Here is a 19,643-nt window from a genome sequence, read left to right as displayed (position 1 = left end):
CAACAAGCTCAGTCCGATGACACCGCCCCAGACCACGACGGACCCTCCACCTCCAAACCGATCCCACTCTAGAGTACAGGCCTCTGTGTAATGCTAATTCCTTCGACGATAAACGTGAATCCGACCATCACCCCTGGTGAGACAAAACCGCGACTTGTCAGTGAAGAGCACTTTTTGCCAGTCCTGTCTGGTCCAGCGACGGTGGGTCTGTGCCCATAGGCGACTTTATTGCCGGTGATGTCTGGTGAGGACCTGCCTTACAACAGGCCTACAAGCCCTCAGTCCAGCTTCTCTCAGCCTATTGCAGACAGTCTGAGCACTGATGGAGGGATTGTGTGTTCCTGGTGTAACTCAGGCAGTTGTTGTTGCCATCCTGTACCTGTCCCGCAGGTGTGATGTTCGGATGTACCAATCCTGTGCAGGTGTTGTTACACGTGCTTTGCCACTGTAAGGACAATCAGCTGTCCGTCCTGTCTCCCTGTAGCACTGTCTTAGGTGTCTCTCAGTACGGATATTGCAATTTATGACCCTTTGCACATGTGCATTCCTCCTTACAGCATGCCAAGGCACGTTCACACAGATGAGCAGGGACACTGGGAATCGTTATTTTGGTGTTTTTCAGAGTCACTAGAACGGCCTCTTTACTGTCCTAAGTTTTCATAACTGTGACCTTAATTTCCTACCGTCTGTAAGCTGTTAGTGTCTTAACGACTGTTCCACAGGTGCATGTTCATTAATTGTTTATGGTTCATTGAACAAGCATGAGAAACTATGTTTAAATCCTTTACAATGAAGATCTGTGAAGCTATTTGGATGTTTGATTATCTTTGAAAGACGGTCCTGAAAAAGGGTGTGTGTGTACACAGTTAGTCGGAAGTTTGCATACCAAATACATTAATTCAGTTTCACGATTCCTGACATTTAATCCTAGTTAAAATGCCCCGTCTTAGGTCAGTAAGGATCTCCACTTTATTTTCGGAATAATAGTAAAGGAAAACTATTTATTTCAGATTTTATGTCTTTCATCACATTCCCAGTGGGTCAGAAGTTTACATACACTCAATTAGTATTTGGTAGCATTGCCATTTAAATTGTTTAACTTGGGTCAAACGTTTCAGGTTGCCTTCTACAAGCTTCCCACAATAAGTTGGGTGAATTTGTCACATACCTCCTTACTGTGCTTTTGTAACTGAGTCTGGTTTCTAGGCCTCCTTGCTCGCACACGCTTTTTCAGTTCTGCCCACACATTTTCTATGGGATTGAGGTCAGGGCTTTGTGATGGCCACGCCAATACCTTGACTTTGTTGTCCTTAAGCCATTTTGCCACAACTTTGGAAGTATGCTTGGGGTAATTGTCCATTTGGAAGACCCATTTGCTAACAAGCCCTAGCTTCCTGACTGATGTCTTGAGTTGTTGCTTCAATACATCCACATAATTTTCTCTCCTCGTGATGCCATCTATTTTGTGAAGTGCACCAGTCCCTCCTGCAGCAAAGCACCCCCACAACATGATGCTGCTACCCCTGTGCTTCACGGTTGGGATGGAGTTCTTCGACTTGCAAGCCTCCCTCTTTTTCCTCCAAATATAACGTTGGTCATTATGGCCAAACAGTTCTATTGTTATTTCATCAGACCAGAGGACATTTCTCCAAAAAGTACAAGCTTTGTCCCCATGTGCAGTTGCAAACCGTAGTCTGGCTTTTTTTATGGCGGTTCTAGAGCAGTGGCCTTTTCATTGCTGAGTGGCCTTTCAGGTTATGTCGATATAGGACTTGTTTTGCTGTTTCCTCCAGCGACTTGACAAGATCCTTTGCTGCTGTTCTGGGATTGAAAGTACATTTCCAAAGTACGTCTCCTTCCTGAGCGGTATGCCGGCTGCGTGGTCCCATGGTGTTTGTACAGATGAACGTGGTACCTTCAGGCGTTTGGAAATTTCTCCCAAGAATGAATCAGACTTTTTTTCTGAGGTCTTGGCTGATTTATTTGGATGTTCCCATGATGCCAAGCAAAAGGGCACTGAGTTTGAAGGTAGGCCTTGAAAGCCATGATGTCATTTTCTGGAATTTTCCAAGCTGTTTAAAGGCACAGTCAACTTAGTGTATGTAAACTTCTGACTTACTGGAATTGTGATCCAGTGAAATAATCTGTCTGTAAACAATTGTTGGAAAAATTACTTGTGTCATGCACAAAGTAGATGTCCTAACCGACTTGCAAAAACGACAGTTTGTTAACAAGACATGTGTGCAGTGGTTCAAAAAAGTAGTTTTAATGACTCCAACCTAAGTGTATGTAAACTTCTGACTTCAATTCACAACTGCTGTTAGTCAAAACCAATACTGCGCTGTGGTCATGTTTCTGTGCTCCATTGAAGTGCTTATCAGTGTCCAAATGTTTCAACTCTTATATGGATCCAAGTGTAAAGGGCTACCACACTGAATAAGGCTTCATTTGACCACATCCTTGTACCCAGACACTAACACTGCCATTGGCAACAGGTGGTCCGGTTCGGGCATGTCCCGTATTCCCATCCATTTTTATTGAACCTTTATTGAATTAGGCAAGTCAGTTAAGAACAAATTCTTATTGACAATGACAGCCTAGGAACAGTGGGTTGACTGCCTTGTTTAGGGGCAGAATTACAGCTTTTTACCTCGGCTCAGGGATTTGATCTAGCAACCTTTCGGATACTGGCCCAACGCTCTAACCACTAGGCTGCCTGCCGCCCCGCTAAGCTTCCTGTCGCCCCAATCTCCTTGTCTATGTTCCGATTGGCACCCTATTCCCTATATTAGGGCTGTCCCCGACTAGCAAACATCTTGGTTGGCCGAAAGTAGTCTGTTCTTTCGACCAAATCGAATAGTCTACATTTTAAACGTGTATTTTCCGTACAGACACACCCTATGTGTTTTAATAAGACAAAGAACAATTAAAACGTAACCCGACAACTATTCTCTTCCTGCTGGCTTTCTTGGGTCTGTCCTGAAGCTTGGCTCGTGAACATGCAACGTTGCATAACATATTCTGGACCCTCGGTTTCTTGCACCAGTGAGCTCGGGACAGACACAGCTGTTGGCTATATGTGCTCGTGTAAGGGGTCCTATGTGTAGCTGGTGTTGGAGTCCGGCGCAGGACAGCAGATATGAGTAATCAAAGTATTTTACTCATAAAATACAAATATACAAGGCAAACCTGAAAGCCCCGTATCACAAATAATCACTCACGAACACAACATGGGGAACAGAGGGTTAAATAATAACGAGTAATTGGTTGAGTGAAGCCAGGTGTGAATAGGCACATACATGAAAAGTGGATCGGCGGTGGCTAGAAAGCCGGTGACATCGACCGCCGAACGCCTCCCGAACAAGGAAGAGGGACCGACTTCGGCGGAGGTCGTGACAGCCTGACTTCGGCAGGAACTCACCAGAGCTGAGAAACGTCAAATGTTCTACTGCTTGACCTCCTCTTCCTCTTTTTATAAAATATTACACTAAATATAAACTGCACCTAAATATAAACAGTACCGGCACCCAAAATCCATACCGGAACCTATTTCAGTTCAAGTCCTGCACTGATAACAAGTAATTAAGTCGGCCTATTTTATGACATTTCAGAGCATTACATTTTTCCCTTTCAAGCTGAGTGGTTATTGAAAGGGAGAGAGCTTGAAATATATTGAGGAACTATTGTCATTCTCAATGGATGTAAAAACATTAGACTTTGTTTGCCTGCTGTTTGAGGTGGTGAAAACATTACATTGATCTCCACAGGTCATTAGTGGTGGTGAAGACATTACATTGATCTCCACAGGTCATTAGTGGTGGTGAAGACATTACATCGATCTCCACAGGTCATTAGTGGTGGTGAAGACATTACATCGATCTCCACAGGTCATTAGTGGTGGTGAAGACATTACGTCGATCTCCACAGGTCATTAGTGGTGGTGAAGACATTACATCGATCTCCACAGGTCATTAGTGGTGGTGAAGACATTACATTGATCTCCACAGGTCATTAGTGGTGGTGAAGACATTACGTCGATCTCCACAGGTCATTAGTGGTGGTGAAGACATTACATCGATCTCCACAGGTCATTAGTGGTGGTGAAGACATTACGTCGATCTCCACAGGTCATTAGTGGTGGTGAAGACATTACATTGATCTCCACAGGTCATTAGTGGTGGTGAAGACATTACATTGATCTCCACAGGTCATTAGTGGTGGTGAAGACATTACATTGATCTCCACAGGTCATTAGTGGTGGTGAAGACATTACGTCGATCTCCACAGGTCATTAGTGGTGGTGAAGACATTACATCGATCTCCACAGGTCATTAGTGGTGGTGCGTTAAGCCAATAAGAAATATCAGATCCTCAAATGGGCACATTTTATATGCCCACGTTTGCCCGCTGGCCAGGTAGTCTATAGGCCCACTTCTACTCAACATTGACAGGAGGCCCCTCAAAGGACACTGACTAAATTGACAAAACTGGTAAATGGAAATAAGCCTAAATGTGTTAATGACAAGTGTAGCATAGGTTGTGCACTCTGACAATGATAGCTGGAAGACTGGAATAATAATATTGATTGCATTAACAGAAAAGACCATAACCAAAGTAACAAACATTGTAGATTTAGATATATTATAGGAATTAACTGGGGATGTGTGTAATGGGGAATTGATAGACGCTAACAATCAACACAAACAATTCACACAATGAAGTTATAAAACAATGAATGTGCACATATTGGCAGGAGAGACATTCTGGAGAGGCAAGTGCATTGTGCATCTGGACACATGGTCAATCTGACATCTGCTTTGGCCATGCAGCATTTACAGTGAAACGGCCTCAGAAGTCAGGGCTGTCGTCAAGGAAGTGAGTGTGTTTTCTACAGGATGTACCGCCCCCACCTAGCCGTCAACCAATCATGTCAATTACGGAAATCTACAGAGCCCTCTGCATTGTCCCACCCTCCCATATGGAGCCTCCGACCACATTTTAGTCTAGGCCTCCACAATGGATTAGTTCACTGAGATGGGTGCAAATGTATAGAGATATTTGTTACTGCTTGACTAAAAAGAACAACATTTTGCTCGACCAACAGCGTTACGACCAAGCAATTGACCTGTCGACTAATTGGGGGCAGTCCTACCCTATATAGTGCACAACTATTGACAAGAGCTGCCATTTCAATCCCATCACCATGTGTACTGTTATTTAACCCGTGTTCTGGGATTCAAACCCATTACCACGTATACTGTTATTAAACCCTTGTTCTGGGATTCAAACCCATCACCATGTGTACTGTTATTTAACCCGTGTTCTGGGATTCAAACCCATTACCACGTATACTGTTATTAAACCCTTGTTCTGGGATTCAAACCCATCACCATGTGTACTGTTATTTAACCCGTGTTCTGGGATTCAAACCCATTACCATGTACTGTTATTTAACCCTTGTTCTGGGATTCAAACCCATCACCATGTGTACTGTTATTTAACCCGTGTTCTGGGATTCAAACCCATCACCATGTGTACTGTTATTTAACCCGTGTTCTGGGATTCAAACCCATTACCATGTGTACTGTTATTTAACCCGTGTTCTGGGATTCAAACCCATCACCATGTGTACTGTTATTTAACCCTTGTTCTGGGATTCAAACCCATCACCATGTGTACTGTTATTTAACCCGTGTTCTGGGATTCAAACCCATTACCACGTATACTGTTATTAAACCCTTGTTCTGGGATTCAAACCCATCACCATGTGTACTGTTATTAAACCCTTGTTCTGGGATTCAAACCCATCACCATGTGTACTGCATTTAACGTGTGCTCTGGGCTTGTAAGCCATCGCCATGTGTATGTACTGTTCATACTGTAACCGGTTCTCTCTGATCTCTCCCACCCACAGTGGTTTCAGGAGCCAGAAGAGGGAGTCGGCGGTGGCCCGCGTGTTGGACGGACAGGAGCTGAGATTCTTCACGCCCGTCAGGCGCTCTGTGAGGATCGAGAGGTCCGCGCTCTTCTACCCCGCCTCCCTGCAGGAGCACGACCTATGTGTGGCCTCCTTCAATGACCTGATGGCCCAGGAGGATGAGAGAGAGGGGAAAGGAGAGAGGGAGGGAGACAAAGAGGGGGGAGGCAGCGCCGGGCCCGTCCCAAACGGCCATCTGTACGTGTACAGAGAGAACGGTGCGCTGAGAGACAAGGTCAACATCCAGCTGGTCTACGCTGAGGAAGAAGACTAACGGGCTGTGTCCAAGTAGTGTAAAGTGGCTTCCTCTCCTGCTTTAGCCTGATCTACCAGTACAGGAATAGGGAGGTGCTGGATATGATGCCCACTCACCATCTGGGAATGTAGCTTACAACTGTCCAGTTATGTCCTTCAGTGCATGGTCACATTCCTTAGTGGCGAGCTGCAGTAAAACAAGGGTGAGTTTGTCAATCTAAACTTTTCTGTACAGAATCGTGCAGGAAGAGCCTGTCGATCCATCTGTCTGGGGGTAATGCATAGATGGGTTTCCAACTCGACAGTTACTCATTTGTATGTCAAACCAAAAGCATCCATTGACTTTTTAGATGGACTTTTGTTTTTTAATGCAAACTGTGGTAAGGTTTTTTTTAAAGATTGTACATACAGTTGAAGTGGGAAGTTTACTTAAGTGTAAGTTGGAGTCAAAAAAACTTGTTTTTCAACCACTCCACAAAATTCTTGTTAACAAACTATAGTTTTGGCAAGTCGGTTAGGACATCTACTTTGTACATGACACAAGTAATTTTTCCAACAATTGTTTACAGGCATATTATTTCACTTATAATTCACTGTGTCAGAAGTTTACATACACTAAGTTAACTGTGCCTTTAAAAAGCTTGGAAAATTCCAGAAAATGACGATGGCTTTAGGAGCTTCTGATAGGCTAATTGACATTGTTTGAGTCAATTGGAGGTGCACCTGTGGATGTATTTCAAGGCCTACCTTCAAACTCCGCCTCCGCTTGACATCATGGGAAAATTGTACAAATAAAATAAAAATTGTAGACCTCCACAATTCACCCTTTTGAGCAATTTCCAAACGCCTGAAGGTACCACGTTCATATGTACAAACAATAGTATGCAAGTATAAACACCATGGGACCACGCAGCCGTCATACCGCTCAGGAAGGAGACGCATTCTGTCTCCTAGAGATGAACGTACTTTGGTGCGAGAAGTGTAATCAATCCCAGAACAACAGCAAAGGACACTGATGCTGGAGGAAACAGGTTCAAAATATCTATATCTACAGTATAACGTGTACAATATAACCTGAAAGGCCGCTCAGCAAGGAAGAAGCCACTGCTCCAAAACCACCATAAAAAAGCCAGACTACGGTTTGCAACAAAAGCTCAGGACAACTGAGCTTTGGAGGAATATGCAGATTTAAAGAGGCGTCCGTAATTTGCTTTCTAATGATAATGTTCTTTTCCTCAAAGAAGTTCTTGAATTTATCACTGCTGAAGTAAAAGCCATCCTCTGCTTTTTAGTTAGCTTTGCGACAGTATCAAAAATACATTTCGGATTGTTCTTATTTTCCTCAATTAAGTTGGAAAAAATAGGATGATCGAGCAGCAGTAAGGGCTCTTCGATACTGCATGGTACTGTCTTTCCAAGCTAGTCGGACGACTTCCAGTTTGGTGTGGCGCCATTTCCGTTCCAATTTTCTGGAAGCTTGCTTCAGAGCTCGGGTATTTATGTACCAGGGAGCTAGTTTCTTATGACAAATGTTTGTAGGGGTGCATGCAACTGCCTCTAGGGTATTGGGCAAGGTTAAATTGAGTTCCTCAGCTAGGTGGTTAACTGATTTTTGTCCTCTGACGTCCTTGGGTAGGCAGAGGGAGTCTGGAAGGGCATCAAGGAATCTTTGTGTTCTCTGAGAATTTATAGCACAACTTTTGATGCTCCTTGGTTGGGGTCTGAGCAGCTTTTTTGTTGCGATTGCAAAAGTAATAAAACGGTGGTCCGATAGTCCAGGATTATGAGGAATAGCTAAGGGGATAGCTGATCTGACTACACTGACTGTGCTAGTGGCAGACTCCACTATGCTGGCAGGCTGACTAACAGCCTGCTGCCTGGCCTGCACCCTATTTCATTGTGGAGCTAGAGGAGTTAAAGCCCTGTCTATGTTGGTAGATAAGATGAGAGCACCCTTCCAGCTTGAATGGAGTCCGTCACTCCTCAACAGGCCAGGCTTGGTCCTGTTTGTGGGTGAGTCCCAGAAAGGGGGACAATTATCTACAATTTTTTATCTTTTGGGAGGGGCAGAAAACAGTTTTCAACCAGCAATTGATTTGTGAGACTGCTGTAGAGCTCATCACTCCCCCTAACTGGGAGGGGGCCAGAGACAATTACTTGATGCCGACACATCTTTCTAGCTAATTTACACGCTGAAGCTATGTTGCTTGGTGACCTCTGACTGTTTCGTCCGAACATCGTTGTTGCTGATGTGGATAACAATATTTCTACACTCGCCAGTTTTAGTTTTAGCCAGCACCATCTTCAGATTAGCCTTAACGTCGGTAGCCCTGCCCCTTGGTAAACAATATACTGTATGATCGCTGGATGATTCGTTTTAAGTCTAATACTGTGGGTAATGGAATCGCCAATGACTAGGGTTTTCAATTTGTCAGAGCTAATGGTGGGAGGCTTCGGCGTCTGACCCCGTACTGGGAGGAGTAGAGGCCAGAGAAGGCTTCTGACTCCGACTCGCTGCTTAATGGCGAGAACCGGTTGAAAGTTTGTCTGCTGAATAAGTGACAGCGGTTGAGCGTTCCTACAGCATTTCCCTCCAGAAGCCTTGAGAAAGTTGTCTGGCTGCGGGGACCGTGCCAGGGGATATATATCACTGTGTGTACTTACTGGTGGCAGTAACACTGTTTCATCATTTCCTACACTGAAATGACCCTTGCCTAACGAATGGGACAAAATTCACCCAACTGATTGTGGGAAGCTTGTGGTAGGCTACCAGAAACATTTGACCCAAGTTAAACAATTTAAAGGCAATGCTACCAAATACTAATTGAGTGTATGTAAACTTCTGACCCAGTGGGAATGTGATGAAAGAAATAAAAGCTGAAATACATAATTCCCTCTGCTATTATTCTGACGTTTCACATTCTTAAAATAAAGTGGTGATCCTAACTGACCTAAAATGGGGTTTTTACTGGATTAAATGTCAGTAATTGTGAAAAACTGAGTTTAAATGTATTTGGCTAAGGTGTATGTAAACTTCCGACTTCAACTGTACCTGCTTTATTTTTTAATGTCGTTTTTTTGTAATTTAGAGGCATGAATGATGTCTGTATTTATGTATAATAAATAATTGACTTTGGTAATTTCAGTGTCCTCAATTTTATAAGTGAACGCATTTTGTTAGTCCGAACCAGACTTGTGTTTTCACCTCACCATGAACGAAACCTGGGAAGGAGGCTTGTCCGAACCAGACTAATTGTCAAACTATTGAAATCAATTAATTGGATGTGCTGAAGCAAACAGAATGAATGATGGGGAATTAGTGAGTTCTCACAAACTAACATACACATTTTACATTCTAAAGTTAATTACAGAGCTGATACATTTAGGACACACTAATAAATACATCATATTCCAGATTCTGTTTTACCCGTGAATGTCATTCTAGAAGACAATCATATATGTGTGTGTTGCAACTGTTTGACTCGAACCCAAGACTGGCAAAACAAGACATCTCTACATACTGTCATTTACATGCCAAACTGCCGTCCCACCCTTCCATATAAAATGTACCTGGAATGCTCAATATAGTTTCTATAAATTATGTTTCTGGTTTAACTTGTCGATTTAACCGTCGATATTCACCAATCTGGGTGCCATTTGCTTGTTACCGTCGATACTCTCCAATATTTTTGGGTTCCATTTGCGTTTCGCATTCTGATTTCACATTTCGCATTCCGATGTGCGCTCTATAAAATAGTTGGGGCGCCGTGAGCGTGCAGACATTGCAGATCCTACAACCAAGAAAGCACAACAGCATTGCAGCACCAAACTTTTACAACTCAGCATCTACAAGACCAGGCAACGGAGAAAGTATGTCAATTCCTCTTTCTCTAACTTATTTTTTAACAAGTGTATTTTATTCATTTAGAATGATTTGTTTTTATTCTACAGAATGTGATATTTGCAGCATTGCATTGTCCTGTTTTGGACCCCAGGAATCCCAATGAAATACTAACCATTTCTAGACGTATTTTCTTTATCAATTATTTTATTTAATGGATTGGATTCATTGCCATTTGTGTAAATGAAGAAACGTGTTATTTAATCATATACGTTTATAAAGGTTATAAAATGTAAAGGTGCCAGTTGCAATATTTCCTGCTGTTCCGAGTTATTTTTATTAATGATATAGTTTACACATTGATTGCTGGAGAATACAACTTGGTTGGGTTGTTCCACCACCTGCCGTTTGAGAAGTATAACATTCTGTCATAAAGCGCTCATGTTGAACTTAATAAAAAAACACGTTCTCTCATTTCAAGAGGTTAAATAAAAAAATTAAAAATACTGTAGCAAATGCCTATTAAGTGCCAAATAAAGTATCAGGGTTGTTGATTTCATCTTAAATCAGACATAAATCCCCTTGGGACAGGAGGGAATGGAAGGTTCATGTGTGCAACAGGGAGAGGCCATTGAATGCAAGCTTCACGAAAATATAGAATGCTGTGAGTACATTATTTGCTCAAGGTGTTTAAAATGCTGAAACCAAAGAGGAAATTATGGTTTAAAAGACAAACAATAGACCATAGAGAATGATAGAGAGCTATAGTGGCCAAAGTGACTCATTAGCATGGGCAGTGCCATTAAGGACGTCCATTTTTTATTTCATTTTGGCAACTGGGTGGGAATTCTAACTTCATAATGTTTTTAAGCTGGCAGATGCGTGTTTGCATATACTTTTTTCCAGATAAAGAGTATTTATGCCTGCCTTTAAGGAGGTTGGCAGATTGCTACACTAGGCTTAACCTTTCAGCATGAATGACCAAATCAAATCACACTTTATTTGTCAAATGCGTGGAATACAAAGGCTGTAGACCTGACAGTGAAATGGTTACTTACAAGCCCTTAACCAACAATGCAGTTGTAAGAAAAAAATATGTTTTAAGACTAAAATAGACAAGTACATTTAAAAAAATAAAAACAAATGAAAGTAACATATTTAAAGAGCAGCAGTAAAATAACAATAGAGAGGCTATATACAAGGGGTACCGGTATAGAGTCAAGGTGGAGGCTAAATAAATACAAGGGGTACCGAGTCGATGTGCGGGGGCACCGGTTAGTCAAGGTAATTGAAGTAATATGTACATGCAGGTAGAGTTATTAAAGTGACTACATAGATAATAAACAGAGAGTAGCAGCAGTGTAAAAGATGGGGGGGCGGGGGCAATGCAAATAGTCTGGGTAGCCATTTGATTAGCTGATCAGTAGTCTTATGGCTTGGGGGTAGAAACTACAGTAGAACAGTCTATGACTGGGGTGACGAGTCTGACAATTTTTAGGGCCTTCATCTGACACCACCTGGTATAGAGGTCCTGGATCACAGGAAGATTGGAATCAGTGATGTACTGGGCCGTACGCACTACCCTCTAGTGCCTTGCGGTCGGAGGCCAAGCAGTTGCCATACCAGGCAGTGATGTAACCAGTCAGGATGCTCTCAATGGTGCAGCTGTAGAACTTGAGGATCTGAGGACCCATGCCAAATCTTTTCAGATTCCTGAGGGGGAATAGGCTTTGTCGTGCCCTCTTCACGACTGTCTTGGTGTGCTTGGACCATGATAGTTTGTTGGTGATGTGGACGCCAAGGAACTTGAAGCTCTCAACCTGATCCACTACAGCAATGTTGATGAAAATGGGAGCGTGCTCGGTTCTCCTTTTCCTGTAGTCCACAATCCTCTCCTTTGTCTTGATCACATTGAGGGAGAGGTTGTTGTCCAGGCATCACACATCAAGGTGTGACCTCATCCCTATAGGCTGTGACAGTAGACAGTAGACAGTAGACAGTGACAGACAGTAGACAGCAACAGACAGACAGACAGTAGACAGACAGTGACAGACAGTAACAGACAGGAGGAGACAGTGACAGACAGTAGACAGGAACAGACAGTAACAGACAGGAGACAGTGACAGACAGTAGACAGGAACAGACAGTAACAGACATGAGACAGGAACAGACAGTAGGCAGTAACAGACAGTAGACAGTAACAGACAGTTTTCGGAGGATCGTTTCAAAATATAACACTTACAAGAACTTGTGAATTCAAGATAGGCTTTTAATACAAACATATCAGAAGCCTAGATGGTCCGCGGAACACACACCTTCCCAGAGCACTGGCTCTGTATTTATACACACACAGTATATGAGTCCATTCCATATGTTAATGGAGTTACTTCCCTCAGGTCATCGGCCACCATTATCTTTCAGTCCAGGCTTCCTCCATGTTCATGCCTAATAACGCCTGTATCCGCTCTTGATTAGATTACAATGGTGGCAGGACCCTCGTGTCCTAAAATTAATATATGTCTATCTTACCCTAAACACTTATGGCCTTTAACCTAAGCACTTATGTCCTTTACCCTAAGCACTTATGGCCTTTAACCTAAGCACTTATGTCCTTTACCCTAAGCACTTATGTCCTTTACCCTAAGCACTTATGTCCTTTACCCTAAGCACTTATGTCCTTTACCCTAAGCACTTATGGCCTTTAACCCAAGCACTTATGTCCTTTACCCTAAGCACTTATGTTTGTTCCTCTCTATCTAATCTTTATAATGGTGTCCTGCTCTTTCCATAATAGATCATGTATTTAAGGGTCACCTCCTCCTCTTTGCCCTAAGCCCTTATGCACAGTAAAGCACGTATGGCTTCGGCCATTACACTTATGTCTGTTTAATCTTTGGTTTCCTGTCCGCTTTCTGTTTGTGGTCTAATGTACACCTATCTTTGCTCAATAGTGTCATATCTGTCTCTATATGTAACAATAACTACAACAACAGTGACAGACAGGAGACAGTGACAGACAGGAGACAGTGACAGACAGGAGACAGTGACAGACAGGAGACAGTAACAGACAGGAGACAGTAACAGACAGGAGACAGTAACAGACAGGAGACAGTAACAGACAGTAGACAGTAACAGACAGTAGACAGTAACAGACAGTAACAGACAGTAGACAGTAACAGACAGGAACAGACAGTAGACAGTGACAGACAGGAACAGACAGTAGACAGTGACAGACAGGAACAGACAGTAGACAGTGACAGACAGGAGACAGTAACAGACAGTAGACAGTAACAGACAGGAGACAGTAACAGACAGGAGACAGTAACAGACAGGAGACAGTAACAGACAGGAGACAGTAACAGACAGTAGACAGTAACAGACAGTAGACAGTAACAGACAGTAACAGACAGGAGACAGTGACAGACAGGAGACAGTAACAGACAGTAGACAGTAACAGACAGGAGACAGTAACAGACAGACAGTAGACAGTAACAGACAGACAGTAACAGTAACAGACAGTAGACAGTAACAGACAGGAACAGACAGTAGACAGTGACAGACAGGAACAGACAGTAGACAGTGACAGACAGGAACAGACAGTAGACAGTGACAGACAGTAGACAGTGACAGACAGTAGACAGTGACAGACAGTAGACAGTAACAGACAGTAGACAGTGACAGACAGGAACAGACAGTAACAGACAGTAGACAGGAACAGACAGTAGACAGGAACAGACAGGAACAGACAGTAGACAGTGACAGACAGGAACAGACAGTAGACAGTGACAGACAGTGACAGACAGGAACAGACAGCAGACAGTAACAGACAGGAACAGACAGTAGACAGTGACAGACAGGAACAGACAGTAGACAGTGACAGACAGGAACAGACAGTAGACAGTGACAGACAGGAACAGACAATAGACAGTAACAGACAGTAACAGACAGTAGACAGTGACAGACAGTAACAGACAGTAGACAGTGACAGACAGTAACAGACAGTAGACAGTGACAGACAGTAACAGACAGTAGACAGTGACAGACAGGAACAGACAGTAGACAGTGACAGACAGGAACAGACAGTAGACAGTAACAGACAGCAGACAGTGACAGACAGTATACAGTGACAGACAGGAACAGACAGTAGACAGTAACAGACAGCGACAGACAGTAACAGACAGTAGACAGTGACAGACAGGAACATACCATAGACAGTAACAGACAGGAACAGACAGTAGACAATGACAGACAGGAACAGACAGTAGACAGTGACAGACAGGAACAGACAATAGACAGTGACAGACAGTAACAGACAGTAGACAGTGACAGACAGGAACAGACAGTAGACAGTGACAGACAGGAACAGACAGTAGACAGTAACAGACAGCAGACAGTGACAGACAGTAGACAGGAACAGACAGTAACAGACAGTAACAGACAGTAGACAGCAACAGACAGTAACAGACAGTAGACAGTGACAGACAGTATCAGACAGTGACAGACAGTAACAGACAGTAGACAGTATCAGACAGGAACAGACAGTAGACAGTAACAGACAGCAACCGACAGTAACAGACAGTAGACAGTAACAGACAGTAGACAGTAACACAGTGACAGACAGTAGACAGGAACAGACAGTAGACAGTAACAGACAGTAGACAGCAACAGATAGTAGACAGCAACAGACAGTAACAGACAGTAGACAGTGACAGACAGTAGACAGTAACAGACAGTGACAGACAGTAGACAGCAACAGACAGTAGACAGCAACCGACAGTAGACAGCGACAGACAGTAACAGACAGACAGTAGACAGTGACAGACAGTAACAGATAGTGACAGACAGTAGACAGTGACAGACAGGAACAGACAGTAGACAGTGACAGACAGTAACAGACAGTAGACAGGAACAGACAGTAGACAGCAACAGATAGGAACAGACAGTAGACAGTAACAGACAGTAACAGATAGGAACAGACAGTAGACAGTAACAGACAGGAACAGACAGTAGACAGTGACAGACAGTAACAGACAGTAGACAGTGACAGACAGTAACAGACAGTAGACAGTGACCGACAGGAACAGACAGTAGACAGTGACAGACGGTAACAGACAGTAGACAGCAACATATAGTAACAGACAGTAGACAGTGACAGACAGTGGACAGTGACAGACAGTGGACAGTGACAGACAGTGGACAGTGACAGACAGTGGACAGTGACAGACAGAATCAGACAGTGACAGACAGAATCAGACAGTGACAGACAGTAGACAGGAACAGACAGTAGACAGAAACAGACAGACAGGAACAGACAGGTAGACAGGAACAGACAGTAGAGAGGAACAGACGGTAACAGACAGTAGACAGGAACAGACAGTGGAAGACAGTAACAGACAGTAGACAGTAAGACAGTAAGACAGTAGACAGTAACAGACAGTAGACAGTAACAGAAAGTAGACAGGAACAGACAGACAGTAGACAGGAACAGACAGTAACAGACAGACAGGAACAGACAGTAGACAGGAACAGACAGTAGACAGTGACAGACAGTAACATACAGTAGACAGTGACAGACAGTAACAGACAGACAGTGACAGACAGGAACAGACAGTAGACAGTGACAGACAGTAACAGACAGTAGACAGCAACATATAGTAACAGACAGTAGACAGGGACAGACAGAAGACAGTAACAGACAGTAGACAGGAACAGAAAGGGACAGACAGTGACAGACAGTAGACAGTAACAGACAGGGACAGACAGTGACAGACAGGAACAGACAGTAGACAGGAACAGACAGTAGAGAGGAACAGACGGTAACAGACAGTAGACAGGAACAGACAGTAGACAGGAACAGACAGTGACAGACAGAAGACAGTAACAGACAGTAGACAGTAGACAGTAACAGACAGACAGGAACAGACAGACAGGAACAGACAGTAGACAGGAACAGACAGTAGGCAGTAACAGACAGTAGACAGTAACAGACAGTTTTCGGAGGATCATTTCAAAATATAACACTTACAAGAACTTGTGAATTCAAGATAGGCTTTTAATACAAACATATCAGAAGCCTAGATGGTCCGCGGAACACACACCTTCCCAGAGCACTGGCTCTGTATTTATACACACACAGTATATGAGTCCATTCCATATGTTAATGGAGTTACTTCCCTCAGGTCATCGGCCACCATTATCTTTCAGTCCAGGCTTCCTCCATGTTCATGCCTAATAACGCCTGTATCCGCTCTTGATTAGATTACAATGGTGGCAGGACCCTCGTGTCCTAAAATTAATATGTCTATCTTACCCTAAGCACTTATGGCCTTTAACCTAAGCACTTATGTCCTTTACCCTAAGCACTTATGTTTGTTCCTCTCTATCTAATCTTTATAATGGTGTCCTGCTCTTTCCATAATAGATCATGTATTTAAGGGTCACCTCCTCCTCTTTGCCCTAAGCCCTTATGCACAGTAAAGCACGTATGGCTTCGGCCATTACACTTATGTCTGTTTAATCTGTGGTTTCCTGTCCGCTTTCTGTTTGTGGTCTAATGTACACCTATCTTTGCTCAATAGTATCATATCTGTCTCTATATGTAACAATAACTACAACAGTGACAGGCAGGAGACAGTAACAGACAGGAGACAGTAACAGACAGGAGACAGTAACAGACAGTAGACAGTAACAGACAGTAGACAGTAGACAGACAGTAGACAGTAACAGACAGGAGACAGTAACAGACAGGAGACAGTAACAGACAGTAGACAGTAGACAGTAACAGACAGGAGACAGTAACAGACAGGAGACAGTAACAGACAGTAGACAGTAACATACAGTAGACAGTGACAGATAGTAACAGACAGTAGACTGTGACAGACAGTAGACAGGAACAGACAGTAGACTGTGACAGACAGTAGACAGGAACAGACAGTAGACAGTGACAGACAGTAGACTGTGACAGACAGTAGACAGCAACAGACAGTAGACAGCAACAGACAGTAGACAGCAACAGACAGTAGACAGCAACAGACAGTAGACAGTAACAGACAGTAGACAGGAACAGACAGTAGACTGTGACAGATAGTAGACAGTAACAGACAGTAGACAGTGACAGACAATAGACAGGAACAGACAGTAGACAGTGACAGATAGTAGACAGTAACAGACAGTAGACAGTGACAGATAGTAACAGACAGTAGACAGTAACAGACAGTAGACAGTAACAGACAGTAGACAGTGACAGATAGTAACAGACAGTAGACAGGAACAGACAGTAGACAGTGACAGATAGTAACAGACAGACAGTGACAGATAGTAACAGACAGTAGACAGTGACAGACAGTAGACAGTGACAGATAGTAACAGACAGTGACAGTAACAGACAGTGACAGTAACAGACAGTAGACAGTGACAGAGTAACAGTGGCGCTGTTTCCCACTACTGTTGATTCCATCTTAAAATGAAGATAATGTGGAGAGTATGTATGTACTGCTGAGTTCATAAACAAAGTGTTGAGATAGTGGTTTGTAATTGTGTTATGGGTAATGCAAGAACCTACTGAGACCCACAATAATTTTTTTCACCCATTTTGTTGCGTTACAAAGTGGGATTGAAATAGATTCAGGTGGGCTTTCCTGCGTCAACAAGCAAAGGAAAGGACTAATTAGAGTTAAAATTGGAGTTGGAGCACTCAACAAAAACAAGGAAGAGATTCATGTATTTTTGCTCACGTTAACTCATTGTACAGGATGCGAACAGGTGACTGGCGTCTCGACGTCAAGCTGACGTCTTCCTCAAAGCGACCTGACCATTGCACATAGCTCCTATTTATAGTCTAGTGGCTCATTGAGACACAACCATGTGAAGAAATACATCATTATAATACGATCGGGTAAATTATTACACAACTTAATAAAATAAATTGTGTGTCTTGTTAATCAACAGGTCAAATTATTATTTATAATAATAATTATTATTACAATAATTATACAATTAATTATAATTATACATAGCTGATATTTGGGTGTCTGTGAATCCGGAGAGACCGAGACCCCAAAGAACAAGGCAACAACATTATAGAAACAAGAACATCCTCATTTAGCCCCTTTGGATCCACAGTGTCTAAGGAGTACTGCCATTATGCCTGTCTTTGTTTTAGTTTACGCACGGTCGGTGGGGACCCGTCTTTCCGGGCCGGTGGGGCAGTACCCCAGCTGTTTTGAGCCCTGTCTGTTTAGCTAAAATGTGTGTGTGTGTGTGTTATTATTTAATAAAGTTTTGTTGCCTGTTTTGCATGTTATTTTGGTATTAATGTGTCATGTATCAGTTTGCAAACACTATAAAAAAAAGTTTTTAAAGTTCTCAAATTTTCCCAAGAGCATTAAGAAAACTTTCCATAACATTTTTAGAATGTTCTCTGAACTTTACTAAGAGTGTTATTTAAAAACATATACATTCCTCTGCATCAACAAAACTTTCTCCATTCTGTATCTTGTTAATTGATCGTTGGTTGTTCTACAGATCTACCATGTCAGGAGAAGAAATAATCCACACCACCTACAAGCACATGGAAGTTACAGGGAAGATAGCGTCAGTCAGAAATTCATTTTCTCTAAACCAACCAGTCATCATTGTCAAGGAGAAACAAAAGAATGAGAAAATCAATCATGAAGGTAGGAGTATGAATTAAAGTGATGCTGTTTGCTGCATTGTGTAAAATGTGTGATTTCTGCAGAAGACCCATAAAGAATAGTGTATTGTGTCCCTTTAAAGCAGAGGGGTGTTAAATTCACTTCCTGGAGTGGAGGTGGATTTTGGCTCCTCCCCTTGTATTTTATCATTGATTAGTTAGGAACTCCCCTTACATGTTTTTTTTAGGTCTTAATTGAACACACATCGAAATGAAGAGAAAAAACAGCAGACACAGGGCCCTCCACACCTGCTTTAAAGGGACATTCTAACTGAATTCATTACTTTGTTGATTGTTTTTTGTGGCAACAAGAAGAAAAGAAATACAACTATTGGCGGAAAAAATGTGTAGATTTCTATCACACCCTAGGAAGTAAAGAATGCTTATTTTGCTTTTCAGTGACCGTCTACCACTTGAAAAGGGATTCGAAATCTGTTGGATTGGCGTTTAGTTTCCGGCATAATGATCAGACAGTTTTCTCTGTTGTCGACGGGGATGACGTGAAGGTAATACATATATTTCATTGCATTTGAAAATACGTTTGTTGCGGACTCTTTTGGACTACAAGAATTGACCAACTCCATAGAAGTCAGAGAGTGTTATGTGCGGGACCTATGGGGCCTATGGGGCCTATGGGGCCTATGGGACCTATGGGACCTATGGGGCCTATGGGGCCTATGGGGCCTATGGGGCCTATGGGACCTATGGGACCTATGGGGCCTGGCCCGACCAACCTCCTTACCCGTACAAATCAAATATTGATCATTTATTTGACCGAGACGCACGCTGACATAAAGACTTATCAGTCTCTGATAAAGCCTCCGATTGAGCAGAACAGCACCACTCTGTCTCCGTAGACCACGAATCTGATGCGGTCT

The 19,643-nt window shown here is 42.8% G+C and overlaps 1 protein-coding gene and 1 long non-coding RNA gene across 6 annotated transcripts in view; both read left to right on the top strand.

Moving 5' to 3' along the window:
* Positions 1-19,643, top strand: part of ckap2l (cytoskeleton associated protein 2-like) — a 90,697-nt gene that overhangs the window by 44,090 nt on the left and 26,964 nt on the right. Inside the window, exons 9-12 of one of the 3 annotated variants that reach the window (XM_052479286.1) lie at positions 5,915-9,551; positions 9,990-10,102; positions 18,597-18,748; positions 19,165-19,271. The exons of 1 other annotated variant lie outside the window; for it this stretch is intronic. In XM_052479286.1, the coding sequence (XP_052335246.1) occupies positions 5,915-6,251 (337 nt within the window). In that variant the 3' untranslated portion in view covers positions 6,252-9,551; positions 9,990-10,102; positions 18,597-18,748; positions 19,165-19,271. Of the gene's footprint in view, positions 1-5,914; positions 9,552-9,989; positions 10,103-18,596; positions 18,749-19,164; positions 19,272-19,643 lie in introns of those variants that run through there. One more of the 3 variants, XM_052479288.1, reaches the window with a different exon arrangement.
* Positions 2-5,404, top strand: LOC127911765 (uncharacterized). Of its 3 annotated transcripts, XR_008079306.1 has the most exons (4): positions 2-3,967; positions 4,008-4,047; positions 4,088-4,167; positions 4,248-5,404. It is a non-coding gene; the product is annotated as an uncharacterized LOC127911765 (long non-coding RNA). The 3 variants fall into 3 exon arrangements; XR_008079305.1 differs by having other exon boundaries at positions 2-3,927; positions 3,968-4,167; XR_008079304.1 differs by having other exon boundaries at positions 4,008-4,167.

The sequence above is a fragment of the Oncorhynchus keta genome, chromosome 25 (genome assembly GCF_023373465.1).
Source record: "Oncorhynchus keta strain PuntledgeMale-10-30-2019 chromosome 25, Oket_V2, whole genome shotgun sequence".
In the NCBI taxonomy this organism is placed as follows: Eukaryota; Metazoa; Chordata; class Actinopteri; order Salmoniformes; family Salmonidae; genus Oncorhynchus; species Oncorhynchus keta.
This window is presented reverse-complemented; position numbering and strand designations above follow the sequence as displayed.